The sequence below is a fragment of the Bombus fervidus genome, chromosome 7 (assembly GCF_041682495.2).
Source record: "Bombus fervidus isolate BK054 chromosome 7, iyBomFerv1, whole genome shotgun sequence".
Taxonomy (NCBI): Eukaryota; Metazoa; Arthropoda; class Insecta; order Hymenoptera; family Apidae; genus Bombus; species Bombus fervidus.
Genome location: NC_091523.1, coordinates 13,343,197 through 13,359,569, shown reverse-complemented (window position 1 = coordinate 13,359,569; position 16,373 = coordinate 13,343,197). Strand labels below are relative to the sequence as shown.

The window sequence follows — 16,373 nt, the reverse complement described above, 5'->3', positions numbered from 1 at the left end:
TACCACAAGATACACATGCTGTACAGACTTGAATGACGCGAAAAGTAATTGTTATAGAACTGCCGTTGTTTTGCTTTTTGTTGGTAAAGAATGTACATTTTTACAAAATATGTTTTTATCTTGAAATATAAATGTATTATTTATTACCTCCGAGCATGATGATAAATGACGTGTTAGCGAAGGAGATACAATTTAATATGACGAGAATGAAAACGAATAGTAAATGCAAAATGTAATTAAAAACACGTATATACTCTAGAAGCAATAAGCGATGCGCGCGTAACAGTTATCGAGATATCGAAAATATCGCATTATCGTATACACTACGTTTCTGTTATTACCGGACGACTGACAAAGTAAAACGCACCAACGAGTATTTATTAGCTGATTGTACATATACGCTGTTGTTATATCCGACCGATCGTCAATCTCGACAGAAAAAAAGAAAACAAACAACCGCATGCATTTGAAGCTGGAAATAATTATACAGATAAAGATGAATCTTTCAATCTCAATTTATAAAACCCGGATGTGAAATGTTTCCCATATCGCACGTTGAGCCGACAACAGAAAAGAGAACACGCTGCAACGATGAAAAAAGGAAGGAGAAAGAAAAAAAAAGAAAAAAAAGAACGGTGCACTTTTAATAAAACGTCCCCCTCATCCACGTCACGAACGACCGAACTCGCCATTAGAACATAAATCACCGGATTTTTCCGCAGCCGCGCGATAAACGTCCTTCATACGCGATTACGTAACGCTAATGCAAACTCAATTCGCGAAAGCGTGCTACAAAATATCGAAACATTAACGAATTGAAGAAGAGGCAATCGTTTGGTAGCCATTTGTTTCTCGTATCGTTTGTCACGAGCACCTCTTCGAAACCATTTTCCGTTTAATTGAAACGCGATCGAGCACGCCTGTAATTAAAGCGCCATGATCATCGAAATATTTTTTCCATCTAAAGCGATACGTTCCGTCATTGGTTATTTCGTGCAAACCAGCTTCCCGTACTCGTTGCCATCGTTACCATTATCGCATCCCGAGCAATTATACTTCCTCCTTGTTTTCTAGAAGGAAACAACTGGTCCGTGACACAGAAATCGCTCCAATTTCCACGAAATTTAATGCTTCGAGACACGCCACCATCACCACGACCAAAAATACCTTGCCAGTGGAAAACTAAATCCTCGTTTCGACTTCGTCGCACACAGCTGTGGTCATTCTTCAACGACGATTTGCATCAGTAACGACTGTTATACATTGATAACGTATCTTTACTCCGTGTTATCAGTCTTAACTGTATTCTATTGTATCTGTTCTAATATACTGGACGAAAGGAGAGCTACGAGTTCGAAAGGAAGTGTCGATAACCGACATCTCCCAAGAGCTCTTATAGTGACAAACCAGAAGACAATCGAGTAAATTCGAACGGACAAGAGACTGACTTATTTATTTGCTTGCACGAAAGACGCGAGCAATCGGATTTCCGTGGAAAACGTTAGTACGTTCTGCCGCATGATTGCCCTCCCTTTTTCCTCTATACCGTGTAACAGCTAAAATTGCGTAATGCCTTATATTCGAACAGATTGCCTAGTGCGTAATGGCACTTTAATTTTAACGAACGAGCGCGCGCTACTGCGCTACTACGCCATTATGCTATTCGCTCAAATAATTTCCTTCTTAATTTCCTTACCTCCTCCTTTCCTTCTCTCGTCTATGTATTCAATTTCTTTTCTTCTTTTTTTTTGTTTCTTCTTTTTTCTCTCTCTACAACGTATCAATTTCATGGAACGAGAAACATATAGTTAAAAGCGGCAAGGACGTAGCAGTTCTCCAGTCGCCAGTTGAATTCGTAATTTCTACCATGGCGTTCCACGTTGATAACATTTTCTTCCGTGTTATTTGCAACGTTCCTGGGCCAATTTCCTGCTCCATTAACGATCGTATCCGAATTTTCTCTCTTGTTCTATTTAATTAGTATAGAAGTACAGTGATTGAGATACGTCTGACCATTAGCGTGCCTAATCTACTGTGCTGACTGCCACTTTCGCGATCGATGATAACACCCGTGAACCACTCTTATTGCAAATAATTATTTAAGATTTCGTGCTGTAACCGATCAAAGGCGTTATGTTTGGAATTTTGTTAAAAAAAAACTACTTCTTATAAAGAACAAAGTAGATTGGGTTCTAGGTTGATTGAGACATACACGCGATGAATGAATTCTAAAACATTTTAAATAACGTTTGTTTCAACTCTGTCCCTCAATGTGTTTTATCAATATAGCTACCTAATTATTCTTGTATCTGTGTTTTTATGGAAGTATCTTATTTTACGATTAATTTGTGTTTCGATTATTGTCGTTTTAACGGTTCCATGGAAAGAGAAGAAAATTTGTCTTTGCCTTTAACAAAGTTTAGTTTGTATAAATATACGTGGTGACAATAGCATAATGTAGCATTGAAATTATAATTTCCGATCACGTGCAGCTTACCTGGCCAAAGATCTAATTATTCAGGTTTAACTAATCCACTAATCTAACTACTTTGAAGTCTATGAATGTTAATGCTGTTAAGTGACTAAACGGCCAAGATTATCCTACGTCGAAACGAGATATTTTAATTTTAGATGATTTCAAAAAGGAAGTCAAATATTCTTATCGAAACACCAAGGAATCCGAGGAGATCACGCCACGTCGAACGTCTCAGAAACATCAAGAAATACAACAGGATGTCGTATTTCGGACCTCGTTGTGATAGATTTCTCTTGATGACTCGCATAAATTACGAGCACCTTTGTTCTTGTCGACACGGTACGTGGTCGGAGTCACGCTCGACGATCCTGTGATTGGAACTCGATATTCCAACGATATTATCGATTATCTCCTCTTGTCTTCGGTAAGATTAATGGAAATTAGCGCGCGTCTCACAGCTCGCTTCCCTGTCAGTTCTCGATATAACTTCGACTTCGATGAACAATGTACCCGTTAACATATACGTTTATTTACATTTTCTAGACAACGTACACAGGCTTACGAAAGTATTCGAGTAGCCGTAGATACCGTGTGTGGACGCATTTTATGTGAAATACTTTGAGATTTCATTAATCCTTTGCACTCCTATGTCGAGTGTGACTCGACATCAGTTTTTATCGACATTCTTTCAGTCCCACCCTTTTTCGTGAAACGTGCGAAAGAAAACCAGGATTGCATGCTGGAAATAGTTTCAAGATATATCATACACTTAAAAATTACGACAATAGTGTGAATAAAACTGATATTTAAGTGAATTTGTTTCTTCCTTTATTTATTTAAATTGTCTTATTTTTTAGTTAAAGTAAATTTCAAATAAAACACTTAAAAGCGTTGGGGGCTGCTGGTAACGAAATTGAAATAAAATTCGGAGTGCAGAGGGTTAACGCTGTTATGAGACTGGATTATCACGATTACACGAGTAAAGTTTGAAAATATATTATAAATATTTTATTTAGTGCGTGTATACGCGTATTTTACAGAAATCGCAAAAGTATTTAAACAGAGAATTACCCGTTATAATGACGAGTCTCAATTTTCAGTGAGATCATCTCTGAAAGAAATTTCAAAACAACATGTATGACGTAGACATACAAGTTTTCTGTACAAATACTTATGTAGTATATAAAATGTATATGTTTTAAATTATCCTTCCGAACTATCGTATGCAGAGTAACGATGTTTATACGTGTTTATATCCAAACGAAATTTTCACACTGTATCGAAAAAGAATTCTTTTAATCGAGTGCCACCGTTTCGCGCTGTAAGTTTCATGAATATTAAACGAACATGAATATTTATAACGGTGTTGTAATTATGTTGACGAAATCGCCGACGCAACTAAATACTGCGAATAATTACTTCGCAAATAGCCGATTTAATGCATGCTCTACGCAACTGTATTCAACATACTCTTTGTATAATTATGTGCATGGTACATAACGATAAACTGGCATTGTCGAACGTTTCAAGCGCGTCTATTAAATGTTCCTCCTAAGCTGAATAACTTGAACCCTTAATTAATACTCTGTGGCTCTGAAATACCAAACACCGCTATAATTTCAATCTCTAGTGATACGATGTTATATCTTAACACACATTCCAAAACACGATTAACTTTTTAAATATGGGAAACGAAATTTGCCAATTCCAACGTCTATAATAATAGATGATACAAATGACAACTAAAAAATATTGGAACCTTTAATTATTATTTCAAGTGTTTCTGCTATATTTCAGATCAACAATGAGAAATTATATGCCGTGTGTATCGTAGAAGTGAAAAATTATTGGGTCCGACACAGGTTCCATAGTAACAAGTATAATAAACGCACGCTATCAGACGTCCTAGCGCTGAAAGGGTTAATCAAGTAGTCGATTTTTCTCGAGATCTTACAATGAATAGACGTGTACTGCATAATTATATAACTTTATACATCAAAAATATTAATCGTCGCTACATTTATTTCTGCAAATAAGTATGTTCTCCTCGATACGCAATCATTGCAACAATATTTTTATTTCACCGTAGCTATTAAGACTTAGCCCTCGTTCTAATATTATCGTCCTGCAATAATACTATCGCAATGTTATTTACAACCATGCAAACGGCAACTTTTTCATCTTTTCTTCATAGACATTCCATCGTTCTTTGTTCTAGTTTGTTTCTAAGATAAGAAGAACGTACTGTTGCGCAAAATTTCATCTGTGGCAACATTAACCGATTAATTTCCTTCGAAAGCTGTTTTCAAGTGATAAAAAAAATCAGTAAAAGGAGAGGGAAAAATATGTCACTATTTCTGAAGCATGAATTTGGGAATAAAAATCACACGTCGATTTTATGGGTCGAGTCCCAGAAAGCTCGAGATCGACCATCGTTCTTGAAACAGATTCCAAGAATTACGAGGCTTCCAGAACGAGGCTGTGCCTCGTAAATTTCCATCGTGCCGCTGGCTAGCCTCACTCTCCCCTGCAATTTCCATCAAATTCGTCTCCTTCGCGTGTAGCCGACACGAATTCAATGAATCTCGTGGCGATCGAACGTGCCACGTGTAATTGACGTTCGGATACTTTTCTATTTCCAACGTGATAAACAACCATCGAAGCTTCTGCATGTTACACACTGTCTATTTGCAACGTAACAGAGAAATATCGATTTAAACAGGACAAGTTTTTACATTAATTTGTCCATTCTTGATATTATATTTGAGAGGCAATTGTAAACTGCTGGATATCGACCGATACGCTTCTCACTATTTCGTTGGATGTTATTTAAACTAACTGGAAACGACTACCTATTCAATCTAATACGTATACCCGCAACGTAATGTTAAATATTTAACAAAACGAAATATTTACACCGCGTATAAATAATATTCCGTGGATCTCTGCTTTACACGCGAATGAATAACAAAGTAAAAAGATTAAAGGATTACAGTCGGTTGCGTAATTCCAGAATTTATTTTAGCTATCGAAAGCTGCTATACAACTTCGATGTCGAACGAAGCGTCGAATAATACGAAAACGAGGAATTTCGCGCAAAACTCTGTTCAATCCCGAACGATGAAATATCAAAGGCCTGCCCGAAGGAGCATCTCCAACACAGATCTCACCGCTTCATCGACGTAAACTCGATTCCAGAATATAAAATCCAAAGTACGAGTATTTTGCATGAAGGTTTTACTACCAAATGGACGGGAGGAAATAGAACGAACGTCCTTTATGCAGTTCGACCGAGGTCTCCAGATCTACGAGGTCAAACGAGCATCTTCGCAATCTCTGATTCATCCAAAGAGAGAGAGAGAGAGCGAGAGAGAGAGAGAGAGAGAAGGTCCAAGTAACTTAAACGAACCGTCCCTTGTTTCTTGGCTCCGAAAATGAATTCTTCCTTAAACGTAAAGTAGCTCGCGGTCTAACATTCCCTGAAGACTTATCAGGCCACGAAATCAGTGGGTACGACACAGGACCTTAGGAAATCTAGTTTCCGTGGGATCTACGGGATTTAAATAAATTCCATTCGCACGGGAGTGGCAGTTACAGAACGGACCCTGGGTAAAATGCAAACGCGGCTGAATTATTCTTTTTTTCCGGGAGAAAAACGACAGGCAAAAAGAGAGGGAGAAAGAAACGTGGAGAAAGCAAGGAGAGAATAAAGAGAGAAGGGCAATTGTATTTTATCAACGGTGGGGCGGTGCACCTTCCGCTGTTTCATAAGCAACAATTTCGTTTTCGAGGCTGGGAAAAAAACCTTTGCCACCTTCGTAATGCGGACAAAGCAGGCGGACAAAGCAAATCCCACGCGAACCGTCACGAGAGCGGTCGAGTTTTCCCTCTAGCAAGACGCATCACGCTCGTTCGTGCGGACCGCGTATACACGTCGGTTAAACGCGAAGCCTACAACGCACAGAACGACGCGAGTCGACTACGAAATTCTACAGTACAATTTATGCTGATTTATATGCATCTAGCGGTCCAAATCGGTACCCCGTACACACGACCCTCCCTCTACTGTTCTCTCCATTTCTACCCTCTGCCTGTTTCCACGCATTTCTATTTTTCTTCCTTCCTTTTACTACAAATGTATGTGCTTTGTTCGAGAGCTAACATCGAGTTTCGAAGCTTCTATTCCGCAGTGATATTCGATGAGAAGAATAATACAAACTGATTCCCCTATAGGATCAATAGGAAAAGTAACGCGGTTGATGATACGAATCTAAAAATGAATTAATTTTATTTTCTTTCGTCAATTACTCAGTACGTTCTATTCGTCGCTTTGAATTTATGGTTTCGATTTTTTAAAACATTTGTATATGTTATTCGACTTCGAGCCACTTGCTTATATTCGTTGAAATAATTTTTCAATGTGTAAAAATGCGTGTTTACAGAATAGGGAATTTATATGTCTTTAAAATTCGTACCTCGTAAAACAATCTTCTCTTAAACGGCGATGTTCGCATAATGTGAAACTACTTTTCTCAGTACGATTTCGAAATTAACGTCACTTACGCAATTACGTAAGATTCGAAAACATATTCTAAATACCAGCAGAAACATAAAACTATCACTTACCGTGTGCTTCTCCTTTCCGCCCTTCTGTTTACAAGCTCCGTTTCCCGCGAAATCTCCGTCGTCAAACTTCTCCTCGTATCACAACACACTCGCGAACTTCGACAAAACAATCGACCAATGTACACACCTATACGAATATGATGTATATCCATTCAAATTTCGCGAAGGAAATCTTCAACACTAAAGTTTCTCGAGACCGAGGACGTTTTAATCGGCAAGCTTTTTACACACATCTATCCCGTGTCTTTTTTCTAACCCAGTTCGCGTCGCGCTGTCTCAGAAAACTTGAGCAGTTACCTCGTTGGCACGACTCCGCGATTCCGCTACTGACTGTCGGCACAACAAAGGGTGAGCTTCCCCCGTGAATGCTAATCGTCGCTGGGTCGTCGGATTAAAGCGAACCCCGTTGATCCCCGATGTCTTTTCAACGTTTCTGCCCCCTTACAAGGGATCAAACGTGACTGACGAGAAAACGCTTCGCCTCTCTCGTCTCTTTTTTTCTTTTTTCTCTCGTGCAGAAAAGAGCGTGGTTTCTAATCAGAAGTAAGCGACGGGTGGAGGGAGCAAACGATGGATAGAAGTTCGACTGCTACGCCATAGAGACAGCTTCTATTGTCGATGACGAACAAAGGCTTGGGAATCGTGTGGTTGTAAGATGGTCACGGTATCGTAGGTGCATTGTTGAAATAAAGCCGACCTGAGAGTTACGCGATTATGAACTTGCTCGGGCCAAAGTTTGTTAGACTGTTGCGCAAATCGGAACGTAACTACGAACTAACTCGACCGCGACGCATCGGTCGAAGACCGACGAGAACTGAACGATTTCCTTTCCGTGACCTTCCGATTAGAAGTCGAAATGCACGGAATTTTGAATGTTATTGGTCTACGGAACGTTTCCACAAAGTTTCCTGATTGGTTATCGTCGACCGCGTGAATGTCACGAGTTTCAAATCGCCTTAAGCGACACGTTACATGGTGCCTCGAACATTTACCGCGATCGATGGACCGAATAACCTTTTGTATTATATTTCAACGAGAAGGGTTTTAATATTAAATCTACCGATCTACAATGTGTATGTAAATGCGCTATATATATCGGGATGATTATAATTAAAATAATATGATGAAGATAAATAGGTACAGCATTATGTAAAAGATTTAAGCTACTTAATATACAACGGTATTTTCTGTTTATGAATGAATATAAGGATACTTGATATTATTATTTTAAATTTATTTCAAGTCCGTTGTTGCTTCTTAATAAGCGTAATATTTTGGAAATTGTTGGTAATTTAATAAAGAAAGATATTGATTAATGTCTTGCCGTTCTTTCTGGGATCTTCTCAAATAAATTTTCAATAAACACACGTTATATTATACGATATTTTGTTTCTAGTATTTCAAGCGATTTATGTATATCTTTAACCTTCTTTTTTCTCATTTTAAATCGTTCGACGTATATGCCACGTTACGTAACATTTATTTTACCCTTTTACTTGTTGAAATAATTTTCCGGAAAAAATACAAACGAACAGCGTCGCAAAGGAATTGGTTTCTACGTAACGTTGTATAAAAATATTCCCTTGCTGGATCATCTATCACAGGTAATCCAAGACTTTTGCACGATACTAGTGCAGTATCGATTGAAATCAACATTATTTCCATCGGAAACGCTCTCATGCTGTTGTCAATTGCAAAAACCAGAAAAACTTTGTTAGTTCCAGTGTTAAGAACTATTGAGATATGTATAATTTTGTGTGCTAGACTAGATTGGCCGCGTAGTAGTGACGCATGTATGTGAGTATGAGTGTATAGATAGAAGTATGCGGTGTCTCGAAAAACAGATGAATGTAACTGTTCCGGTGGTAGTGTGGTATGGAAGATGATGAGACAAAGAAAGTGCCGAGGCACGTGCAAATGTATATCGGTGAAGATCCTGGAAATCGTTTATTAAATAATTCTAAAACTATTTTAATACGAATTCTAAGTGTAACCTTAATGTTCCTTTACTTTTATTTTGGCAATTAAGATGCACGATTCTCGACAAGAACGTTTACACTTTGCCCGTTATTGTCCATCTCGCGATAACTCAGCGTAGAAAAAGAACCGGAAAGTAAACGATAACGGGCTATCGAAGAAAATTCTACCTCAGGAATACGTGAAACACGATTTGCAAGACAGGGGCGGAATACGATTAAAAGGGGTTACGAGCATGCATTTCCGTTGTTGGACATGAATTATTCGCAAGTGGCGCGAATAGATTTCAGCGAGCCGATAAGCGATAAAAGGGCAAAGCAACGTTTTATCGGGAGAACGTTACTAATGCGGTTTACAAGGCGTTAACGACGATGCCGCGTCTCCCCTAATTATTCCTTTTCAACGGGAAGCGTGAGCAGCAGCGTCGAGCTGCGTGTCTCGAACAATTAAGACGCGACTGCTCTCCCTCCTTCTATTTCTCTCGTCCTCCTTCGTCCCGTATTCTCTCGCGATGCTCACGTTGCAGCCAGCACGAAAACTCGATGGAATAATTTCGCAAGTTCCGACGCGTTATACACCTGACAAGCTGCGCTCTTCCGCTCTCCAACCCCTCTACTACTCAGTCCCTTTCCCGGAGTAATAAATCAGCTTTCCTCCGTGTTGGAAACTTCTTTATCCTGCGTGCAGCTTACCTCTGTTCGCTCGCTCTGTATTCGATGGAAACACGCATGGTTTGTAGTGTTTGTCACGTCCATCGACTCGACCCAATCATCCAACTATGTACGTACTTACGTCTTTTTGTCGCACGATGTACAAGTTTCTTGAAAAACTACCACCGTACATCGCGAACTTTGCCGAAGCAAATGGGATAGCGTTGATCCAACTTCACGTTCGTTCATGTTCCTCAAAACGCGTTCATTTAACACCCTTTTAACGCTCTTCGATCAAGTTGCTGGTATTAGGGCGCGTCGTTTGAACGAAGACTCGGGACAAAAATCAAAATTCGCGGGCCACGCGTTCTCACGTTCGACGAGCCGCGTACAGTTTTATGCCACGGTACAAAAAAAAAAAAAACAAAGAACGTTGGTCGTTGGAAGAAAAATTTTACAAATAGGAGGAAAATAGAGAATATGGATAGCAGAGATAACGAAGAAAGTGGATTTGTTGGAAAAACCAATCGGACGCGCTGATTTTTCACAGCGTATCGAGGACACGCGCGTCTTTTAATTTTCGCGCGAACAAACAGCAGGTGATAAACCTGATGATAAACGTTAAAAGCTTCAGCGGATAGACGCAAGTTTTGCGGCGCGAATAAATGCGTCGCCGGGGGATATAGATTATAAATGGGGAACAAAATGGATGAAACGGAACGAATTTCACGATTTTTTTCGGTGACCGCTCCCACCGAAAACTGAATTCCCCCCGCCGCCTGTTCATTTAACAAACTCGTGCGTACTTTTTTTCCACTATGGTTCCATTTATTTTGTATATGACAGCAGTACGATCTGCTTCGTTCCTTCTTATAACAAGAAAAAAAAAAAGACGAAAAACATTAATACTTCCTCTTGATCGTCATACTGTCTAGAAAATCGCTTGTATAATTACAATTCGACACGCTTTCGATATATGAACAAAAAAAAAAAAGAAAAAAACAAAGAACAAAAAACAAAAGAGAGAAAATAAAATGAAACACACGCTGCTGCTTTCTTTCGCCGTTTCAACACACACGCCTGTTGAACCAAGCGATCGTCGCTCGTTCGCATAGATATTTCTGTTTTAAGATCTCTGCCCTTAAGTTACGCTGGCCGCAGCCTTAATCTTAAGCAACGATTTTTCAATATCTTTTGCACACTAGAGGTTATCCCTCTCTCTCTCTCTCTCTCTCTCTCTCTTTCTCACTCACTCACTTACTCACTCATTTTCATATTCATTCTATTCATTCTGCCGTCTAGTGCTCGATCTTACGTAATATGTATATCTGTATAATATAATAGTATATTCTCTTTGAAAAGTACATAATAAACCCTAAGCTGAATTTTGACCGGTACAATAAGTCTGAGATGATTTGTTCAACGAATCGAGCACCATGATCGCGATTCAAACGAGAAAGGACATCTAGAACCGTGAATTTCATTAAATGAAATGACCGTCGAAACGATGTGAAATGATCGTCACGCGTCATTCAATGCGTGGATCTGATTGTACTTGTTCGTTCTCCCTTTCAATCCGCTTAACATACAGGGTAAGTACACGAGTGAAGCACAACATCGTCGGGTTCTTCCGATCGTACACGGATCCCGGTGATCGTTGTATGCTTGATTCGCAAACATCAGAATGGCGTTTCGATCGCGAAACGCTTGTTCCTGGCTCGAACACGTTCTACATCTACTGCGTTGTATTGTCACTATGTTAATAAAGCACTGTTACTTCGATCATCGGATGTAAATTTTGATCGTAGGCCTTCTTTCGGTCGCTTCTCTCGAGGTAAATTAAGTACTCTGCGTCGACAACGTCGTTGAAAATCCTCGTACGATCACGCAGGCGCGAGAACGCGTTTCCAGTCTTAATACTAAATATTTTAATATTTAGCTGAAGTTGAAAGATACTTTACTTCGTAATAGAGAGATAAAATTTGACAATGATTATTATTAACATTTTAGACAGTTGGAAAAAGTTGAATGAGTCAAGTTTTACGAAAAATTGTTATCGTCGCGCCGCGTGTTGCACGTGACCATTCAGGTGGTAAGCCTCGAGGACAGCCGACGGAATCTTATCGCTAAGTATACCAAGTATGAAGGCACAAGTTCAAGGAAAGTATCTGTCGCGAAGTTCGACCACGGAAATCCAACCACCGCACCGGATGGACGACTTGCCGACATCCGGGAACGCCTTTCCACGCGAACGATACGCTCCTCCTCCGCTAAAATCATCCAACTTTGCAAAGATTTCACGTAGTACATCCTTTTGATTCCTTACGAATCGGTGAATCGATCCGAGCTATTTCAAAACTCAACTAGCTATCCGTCTGTCACGACTTTTCTCGTCTTCTTATTCCTGATTCAAATTCAACCTAAGCCCTCCCAGTTCTCTGTTTCCTTCTTTTCCCATCACGTTCTCTATCTCTTACTATCGCGTTTTTTTTTCTTTTTTTTTTTTAGTTGAACACAAAACACGTTGCTGTTAAGGCACGAAAATTCAACGATTTCTAGTAACGTTCGCCTGATTGACGCAATCGACACGTTGTCCCGTGGATGAATTCGTGTTTTGCGAGCAAGGCAGAGAAAAGAGCGAGATGTATAGAAACGATACGTTCATACATTTTTCATACGTTTGAACGTAGCCCGAAGATTATCGAAGTGGAGGAGGGACATCGTCGAGTCGTGCGCGATGTACCGTTTTTCGAAACACCTGTCGCCTCTTGCTCGTCTCTGTCGATGTTGATCAACCCCGTAAGTCGATGCGAATATCTTCCTCTCTATCCCACTTTCTCCTTAATTCAATGCACGCGTCTGACTCGCGCGTCTCTTCCATTTCTATCGTATTTATACTGCTATCCTATATAGGAATTCAACAAACGCCTTCACGGTTTCTTTCGGATGGCTAGTTTGGTATTCCTGGCCAACAACGAATCGTTCAGGGGATCGTTCGAGGCCATGCATCGAATCTGATCGCGACTACGTGCCATTCTACGGAATCTTCTTCGTTCGAATGGATCGAGGACTATTGCGTTACTGCGATCTCGCGAGCGTCGCGTCGTAAAGGCTATGTAAAAAGAACGAAGACGAAGGAACGGGAATATCGTTTTGGAAAATACAGGCTCGATGTCGATTACGCGTTATCCACAGCGACGCGTTTTATCGTTCGCGCCATGGTGATCGTTGTTACGTAACGCGCGAATTGAAAGATCGCTGGTAATCCATCCGACGCGTCTCCGCTACGATTATTCGCTGCTGCGACGCAAAGATCTGTTCCCTGTATCGAAGTTTCGCGTTTCGTGGATCCGTGGTTCGTTCTCTTTTAGGTTGGGCGCGAGAACCGGCATGTAGAAGAGCAAGCACCGTGAAAACGCGAGTGTTTCGATGTCTAATGCACGAACAAAATATCGACGAGACAGCTAATGATATTCAGAGTTCGCTACGAACGTCCTCTTCCTTCGAGTTCCTCTTATTTGCCATGTAAAATTGATTCTTAGCAATATCGAGGCACACGAAGAAATTGAAAATACGTATAAATAAAATTGTAAGAAAACTATCGTTGAAAGTCTATAACAAAGTTAAGGGCCAGCTGAGAAGATAAAAGAAGCGTTTGCCGGTGTGAAAATTTACGAAAGCTCCGATACGCGTGTCCGTGGACTTCCGTCCGGCGAGTCAATAAAATCTTTGCTATTCTTGTTGCTTTGCTGGAGTTCATCCGTTTCTTGCTGCTAACTTCTGAGCTACAGGCCTGACACGCCTCCACTCAAACTACTGTCTGCTTCGTCGTTGGGCTGTTTCGCCTCCGAAGCAAGGTGCGTCGATGAGACGCGATTTCACGTTCGTTTCTACTCTATCGCGCTCTCTTGAAGAGTATGCAGATGAGCGTACAGGCCATCCGCTGAAAGTAAATCGTCGTGAGTACCCATCTCAGCGACGGTTCCTTTCTCTAGCACGCAGATCACATCGGCGTTTCTTATAGTCGCCAAACGATGCGCTATGGTGATGCACGTCCTGCCCTCCATGGCCTTGTCCAGTGCCGCTTGCACGACCTATACAAAATTATCGTTGAATATTTGACTAACTTATCAAGCGCCTAAGTTACAGTACCGTGCAAAAGTCTTCAATTATCTATCAAACGCAAATGTTTGACTTTTATCAATGAATAGGAAGGTACTTGACGTTTTAATTCTGCGTTTGTTTATCGGAAAGCATTAAATCGAAAAAATAACGTTTGTCTCAAACGATATCGATTAATTCAAGATATTATGTATTTTACAAGATATTATGTTTCTTACTATAATTTTGTTCATTCTCTTATTCTGTATTCAATTTTTAATGTTTACTTATTTCTAGTTCAACCATTCAACCAAATATTTCCAAAAGCTAATAACTTTTGCACGGTACTGTGTTTTGATTTTTCAATAAATTTATCGATAAATTCAATGAATTTCTGATCAAGCTTAATACGTATCAGGTCGTCCGAAAAGTTTCTTTCGTTTTATAAGGAAATAATGAATGCACAACATTTTTCCTTTTATATTATTTTATCGAATTACGTATGATCCATTTTGTTCTATCAAGATAAAGATCATAACGTTCGACAGATTAGGTTTCATGTTTGTACAAAGATGCATCGTCTGTAAAAGAAAGATACTTTTCCGACAACCTAATATATTATCTCTGAAGATCGAATAGATAACGAAAAGACGTGGTTTTTAAAGATTTCTGATCGAATAAACAGCACGTACAATGGAACCTAAATGAAACCTATTTTCCTATGGAGAATGGCACACCAAAGAGGAAAACACGGTAGCCAGTAAGCAGCCGCGAAACAATAATTGCCATGAAATTCGTTCGGCACGAGCGAGCCGCTTTCCGTCCGCGTGGACAACAATCGAACTCCCTCTCACCGGTTCAGGGTATTTCCGATTGTTACCATAGATAATACTGTTCGATTGTCCTCGATTGTTGGCGATTTTGAGAGGACCGCCACGCTACCACCAGCCTAGAATAATCGATCTTTGTGGCTCTGAAAATTAAGCGTCGAATCGAGATAATCGTTCGACAGCCTTTCGAACAACAATCGCGTTTCGGAATGCATAAACGAAGAAAAATACAACAAGCGACGAAAGACACATTGGATAAATCACCTTAAACTAAACTGCGAATATTTATGCACTTGTAAGAAATTTAACAATGCGACAATATATAGAATGCATATTACATACAAAAGTATCAGATTAATCAAAAGGTTCTGTTGTTTTTGGCCTTTGTATTGATTTAATCGTAATATTTATCGAGTAGCCTCGAATATAATATTCACTGTTACTTATCCTTGTCTTTCATCCATCTCTGGCAATCTATCTATTCTGTCTATTGCCGATATTAAACATTTTATAAAGATGTACTTTATTGATAAAAATGTTGATTTCTTCTGCAATCTTGTCTTGCTTTTTCGTAGCTTATGTTTCGACTATTAAGATACGTAACGTATAAATTTGCAAATACGTAAGTAAAATCTGGTAGAACTTTCCGACCGACTTAATGTACATGTTGAAGTGGTCATCACTTCTAAGAAAACTCTACATCTGTAGATGTTTTAGTTGTAGTTTTCTTTTAGCTTTCTCAGGCACTGAAACCATCGACAGCGTATAGACAAAAGACGGCGTCGAAGGCAAACCATAAACAGTAGATAGGCGACGTTGGCTTCAGGGTTTTTCAGTCATAGGGTAACACTGCTAGCGTGTGGATCTGAATCAGCTCATATTATGTTTCAACTTGTATTTACGCATTAGTATTTTAAAATAAAATTTATCCACGCGTTCCTTTGTATTCACATACACCTAATAACTCCAACAGTACAAAATATCCGAAATAAAGTACTCGTTACAACATTCAATGTGCGAAACAATTCTCTATTTAAATTCCATTTCTTTGCTTACGTTCGTAAGAAAAATCTGGTAGAAAGTCTCGTGAAAAAGATCTGCAGTGATAACATTCGCGCATGCAAATTCTGTTCCGCCTTTCTTTATCGTTTTTTCTGTTTTCCTTCATTCGCATCCGTGTATAGGTAACGCAAGGCTGTTTTTTAACTGTACAGATTGTCAACAGAGAAAGCGAACAGCGAGATATAATATCGTTGTAACGAGATACGATGACCAAAGCAACGTTTCAATCGTTGGCGGTGCCCGAAAACATATGAATTTTAATTTCGGAAAAATTAGCATGTAAAGTATGTCCGTCGCATTGCGTGATGCAGTACGACGGGAGAAACATGGCCGCGGCGTATCTTCTTTCTTTTTTTCGTCTACTTTGGCTCGCGCGTTTTTTTTTTTACTCATATTGTTCATTAAAATCCATCAGGTTCCATTAATATTCATCAGCCGGTGCGGTATACTCGTAACACTAGCGTTAGTTTACATTGCTTAACCTCCGCTGTTATTCACATTCGTCGTTCATGGCAACAAACTATTTTGCTGTGCCTTTGGTGCTAGATTCTCATTAAACATCGAAAACCCACGGCTGACATAAACGAGAAAATTTCGCGCGCAAACTTGTCCTGTGCCAGCTTCGTGTAACGTTTTAAGAGATTATTTAGA

At 39.6% G+C, this 16,373-nt stretch overlaps 2 protein-coding genes across 7 annotated transcripts in view; both read right to left on the bottom strand.

Moving 5' to 3' along the window:
* The window catches only part of LOC139989517 (dipeptidase 1), a 233,425-nt gene extending 224,806 nt beyond the window's left edge, over positions 1-8,619 (bottom strand). Inside the window, exon 1 of the mRNA XM_072007986.1 lies at positions 7,103-8,619. Coding sequence (XP_071864087.1) covers positions 7,103-7,254 — 152 coding nt within the window. The 5' untranslated portion in view covers positions 7,255-8,619. The remainder of the gene's footprint in view (positions 1-7,102) is intronic.
* Positions 8,620-10,532: 1,913 nt separating this feature from the next.
* The window catches only part of Mdr49 (Multi drug resistance 49), a 73,597-nt gene continuing 67,756 nt past the window's right edge, over positions 10,533-16,373 (bottom strand). For all 6 annotated transcript variants that reach the window (XM_072007965.1, XM_072007964.1, XM_072007969.1 and 3 more), the window contains one exon: positions 10,533-13,823. In XM_072007965.1, coding sequence (XP_071864066.1) covers positions 13,620-13,823 — 204 coding nt within the window. In that variant the 3' untranslated portion in view covers positions 10,533-13,619. The remainder of the gene's footprint in view (positions 13,824-16,373) is intronic.